The following is a 5,261-nucleotide window of genomic DNA, read 5'->3' as shown; positions in this document are numbered from 1 at the left end:
TGTTAGCTGATTACCTTTTTTCTAACTACTTTGATCAGCTGTTTGATAAAACTTACTAATTGCTAATAGTTATTTATGTAAAATGATAAATAAGGATATTGATATTTTATAGGTATTATTTTATTTTTTAATAATGTACATTCTTATTTATATTCTAAAAAATTGTATATACACATGCTATAACTGAGATGCTTATAATACATAAAAATATATTTAACCAATTAAATTATTCTTAAAACTAATAAAATATATTTAACCAATAATAAGGACATTTAAAATTATATTGTTAAGTTCTTATGGAAATGAAAAATATTTTTAAAATATTTTTAAAATTATATTTATATATTAACAAAACATAGATCTCAAAATCAAATTATAAATATGTAAATTGAATTTAACTATCAAATTAGTAAAAAAAAACATAAAATGTCTATCATATGATTTATTGTTGTGATTTAATGAGTTATTTTTTGAGAGGTTGTGTTTTGTTGATATGTTAGAATAATTTTTTTTAAGATAGATATGTTTTTTTGTTGTGATCAGAATTTAACTGTGTTATTGTAATATTGTACTTTGTTTTGTAAATAAAACATATAGCACACCTCTATTTGCAAAATTTCAAACCACATGCATATGTTTGCAAATTGGCTATTCGTAATTTTTCCTATAATATATTATATAATAATATTTCTAATATATACAAATTAATTTATAATTTAATATTTTAGTAAAACAAAAATCTAATATTTTTATATTCTTTTTAAAATGCTCAATAATATTCATCAATTTAATTATTAATTATTAATTTATATAATTTTGAATAGAAATATAATTTTTAAAAATATAATAATAAATTTAGATTTATTAATTGATATTTACCACTAAAATATAACTAGATGAATATATTTATAAAATTATTAGTTTATTCTTTATAAAGAAACAAAATAAAAATTTGTGTAAGTAAAAAATAGTAATATTGGATAAAAATATCATTCAAAAAGAGATTTAAACCTAAAAACTAATTAAAAGAATTTATAAATTAACTTTTTCAAAATTAGAACACTTTCAAACCTCTATTCATTCAACACCTTCAATAAAAAAATTTGGATGAAAAAAACTTATAAAATAGCCCAAATTTTTAATTTTACCCTAAAAGTCCTTTTACCAAATAGGAACCATCGTTTTTTTTTTCACAAAAGTAATTAATTTAGATGTCCTTTTTTAGGTAGTTGAATCCAAATTGATGTAATTTTATTATTTTTGATACGTTGCCAAATCATAAAACACCTGTCCTTTTTTTTTTTTTTAGAAACCTGTCCCTCCTTTTAATAGTTACCTTGTTTCTTCGAATTTTCTTCGAGGCATATTTTTTCACTGAAACAAAAGTATGTTAGAAAAAGTTAGGAGACGGTGAATAAAGAAAAAGTGAAGAATAATTAAAGCCAAATAAATAAAAGGTGAAAAGGAGAAAAAAAAGAAAATCTAAATTAACAGAGAGAAAATCCTCTTATCACAAAATAATAAATAAAAACATTGTAGAGTTACCCAAAACTGGTAAATCAGAATTTAATATCATTTTTACACTTGGCAATAACGAATCTGCACGTACTATATTTGCATTAACTTACATTTTTACTTTTTTACTTTTTTACTCCCTCTTAAAAATTAAATATATTTGGATAAGGCCACACCCACTCTTTCACCATTATAAATTCCCATGCAAACCTCTCTTAAACACCCCAGCACCTTCTTCTCTTCTATTCCTCACACTAAACTTTTTTCATTTTCTCTAATTTAATGGAGACTGAAAAACACCTCTCTTCTCTACCTCCGCCGCCGGAAACCGGTGCTCCACCCGATTCCAGCAACTTAAAAAAGATCGTTGTAGTTGCTTCTATTGCTGCTGGGGTCCAATTCGGTTGGGCTTTGCAGCTTTCTCTTCTAACCCCTTATGTTCAACTTTTAGGCATTCCTCACACCTGGGCTGCTTTCATCTGGCTCTGCGGCCCCATTTCCGGCATGCTTGTCCAGCCGATTGTCGGTTACCACAGCGATCGTTGTACTTCCAGATTCGGCCGTCGTCGTCCTTTTATTGCTGCCGGCGCTGCTGCTGTTGCTGTCGCTGTTTTCCTAATTGGCTATGCCGCTGATCTAGGTCATCTCTCTGGAGATCCTATCGGGAAATCCCCCAAAACTCGTGCAATTGCTGTTTTCGTCGTCGGATTTTGGATTCTCGATGTTGCTAATAACATGCTTCAAGGTCCTTGCCGCGCTTTACTCGCTGATCTTTCCGGTTCTAATCAGAAGAAAACTCGTTTAGCAAATGCGCTTTTCTCTTTCTTCATGGCCGTCGGAAATGTCCTTGGCTACGCCGCCGGTTCGTATACGCATTTGTATAAAATGGCTCCGTTCACGATGACGAAGGCTTGCGATGTTTACTGCGCTAATTTGAAGACCTGCTTCTTTATATCTATTGCTTTGCTTTCGATTCTTACTGTTATAGCTCTTACTTATGTTAAGGAAAAGAAGTGGTCGCCGGAGAGTGAAAAGGCGGTCGCCGGAGGCGACGTTGATGAGGATGATGGACCGGCGGAGTCGGCCCCTATGCCGTTTTTCGGTGAGATTTTTGCTGCTCTGAAAAACCTGCAAAGGCCGATGTGGATTTTACTTCTGGTGACGTGTTTGAACTGGGTTGCGTGGTTCCCATTTTTGTTGTTTGACACTGATTGGATGGGGCGTGAAGTCTACGGCGGAAATTCTGACGGCTCCGCCGAGGAAGTTAAGCTTTACGATCACGGTGTACGCGCCGGTGCACTTGGTCTGATGCTTAACTCGGTGGTTTTGGGTTTCACTTCCCTTGGGGTGGAGATGATGGCGCGTAAGCTTGGGAAAGTGAAGAGGTTGTGGGGTATTGTAAATTTCATTCTTGCAATCTGTTTGGCTATGACAATTTTAATCACCAAAAAGGCTGAATCCGGCCGACGGTATGCCACCGTGAACGGCAGCGCCACCAAAACACCCTTGGCGCCTAGTGGTGGTGTTTATGCCGGTGCATTAACCCTCTTTGCCGTGATGGGGATCCCTCAAGCTGTAAGTATTTCTTTTTAATTTATATAATTTTTGGTATTCTAAATTGTCACATATATATCAAATTAATGTCTATCTGCGTTTCATTTACAACATTTACATGTGATTTCTGTCGTTTTATATATTAATGCTGCGTCGTTTTATATTATTTTTATATTCAAAATATTGTCATGCTGTTCCATAACATAATTAATACTGGATAACATCATTTATCGAACCTTTTCGGGATATAGTTGAGATTTTGTGACCCTCAAATCAGAAAACATGGATCGGTTAAAATAAAAAATAAAAAAATAAAGATTTTCACTTTTATTTGTATCTTATCTCATTTCATCAAGCCTTTATAATTGACTTTTGTTCAAAAACATATAATATATAGTTTCCTTTTAGTAAATTTAATATGATTTTTGCAGAAGAAGCGCGTGGTTGACACGTGTTTGGGTAGGCTAGCCAGTCATAATAATTGTTTTCTTCTTTTCTTTAATTAGTAGTAATAGGTAATAAATGAAATAATCTGCATTTATAGGTAACACTTGAACCCTACTTAGAAATATTTCTCAATTTTCAAGTCTTGCTGCTTTAAGAAAAAGATAATTCTATTTTTACAATAAGATTCTTTTTTTTTGGACCATCAAATTAATATCTAATTATGCACTAATTAATTATATTATTATTTAATTTTTGCAGATAACTTACAGTGTTCCTTTTGCTTTGGCATCAATATTTTCTAACAACTCAGGAGCTGGTCAAGGTATGCATTTAATCTCTTACTAATTGACTACGCAATAGTAGAAATCTAGGATCCGTTTAGTTTATTTACTATTTGTTGTTTGCTATTGAAAAATGGTGAGATTTCAATATTGTTGGAAAAAGCTATTTTTCACAATAGTCCTTTAACCAAACACATAAAAATCTTTCATTTTTAATATGAAAGACAAGCAGAAAAATGAAGATTTGACCCGCTTCAATTCATTTTTTTTTTCTTATCAGGACTTTCTTTGGGAGTTCTCAATCTTTCAATCGTCATACCTCAGGTACGTAATTTTATCATATAAAAATTTTAATTTCTAAATTATGGAGAAGAGAACAAATTAGATGAAATATTGTTAAGTCAAAAAAATTGGACTATAATTGACTAATTATTTAAAGTATGGGGGTATGTGTATATAATTAATTTGTTCCATACATACCTATTGTGTTTTGGAATGATTAAATGATTAGATTAAAAGTCAACATTGCACACTACTTCAAGCAAGCACAACGTCACAGTCTTTTTTAGTTTTTGCTGACTCTTATCTTACTCATTGAAATATACATATATGCACCTTAGATTGGGATATAACATCTAAAATTGTGATTAATATTGTACAAGAGTTTAATTAATGGTAGGGTTTGAATTTTATAAAAATAGCACGGTCCGGCTGAACTTAACGGGAGTTAATTTATGACAAAAAAAAAACAGATGTTGGTGTCGGTAGCAAGTGGACCATTTGATGCATTATTCGGAGGAGGAAATCTACCGGCATTTGTGGTAGGGGCTGTAGCAGCAGCTGCTAGTGGTATATTAGCGCTTACATACCTTCCATCTCCGCCGCCTGATATGCCCGCGAAGGCAGTCACCATGGGTTTCCATTAACCAGGCTTGCTCCGCCCTGCCCCTGCCCTGACCTTTCAGCACCGCCGGACTTACGTGGATGCAATTTAGCTGATTCTGTGCAACTGTTGTTTTTCTCTCTCTGATCTGATCTCTTTTCTTTTTTTGGCTTTTGACTCTTTGAAAAGTTTCTCTTTTTAATTTTCGAAAAAAAAAATGAGATATGTAAGAAATAGAGTCGTCATCAAAAGCCGAAAATTGGCTGATTTGGATGGCAGTGAATATCAATGGCTGGCCTGACTCTCTCTCTCTTGTGTAATGTAATGTAATATACAGTCATCTTAATTAATTAAGCCCTTCATACATATTAATTCTTCAACCTTTCTTCTCTAATTACCTCAACTTGGTTGATAAATTCAATTTATATTTTGTTGTTCAGTTAAGCTTAATGAAAAAATTAAGGAGAAGCTTATTACTTTGGTGATAAAAGATAGGATTAGTTACATAATTATCATAAATAAATTAAATATTTACAAGTTTTTAATAATGTCATTTTTTTAAAATTAGTAACTGATAAAAC

General features: G+C 31.9%; 1 protein-coding gene across 1 annotated transcript; it reads left to right on the top strand.

Moving 5' to 3' along the window:
- The first annotated feature begins 1,725 nt into the window (after positions 1-1,725).
- LOC136235187 (sucrose transport protein SUC2-like) lies at positions 1,726-5,060 on the top strand. Its single transcript, XM_066024738.1, has 4 exons — positions 1,726-3,090; positions 3,775-3,838; positions 4,078-4,121; positions 4,550-5,060. The coding sequence occupies exons 1-4, from the start codon at positions 1,798-1,800 to the stop codon at positions 4,721-4,723; spliced, it is 1,575 nt and encodes a 524-aa protein (XP_065880810.1). The 5' UTR covers positions 1,726-1,797; the 3' UTR covers positions 4,724-5,060.
- Positions 5,061-5,261: the final 201 nt, after the last annotated feature.

This window comes from Euphorbia lathyris, chromosome 7 (assembly GCF_963576675.1).
Source record: "Euphorbia lathyris chromosome 7, ddEupLath1.1, whole genome shotgun sequence".
NCBI lineage: Eukaryota > Viridiplantae > Streptophyta > Magnoliopsida > Malpighiales > Euphorbiaceae > Euphorbia > Euphorbia lathyris.
Note: the sequence above shows the minus strand (reverse complement) of the source record. Positions and strands in the feature narration are given on the sequence as shown.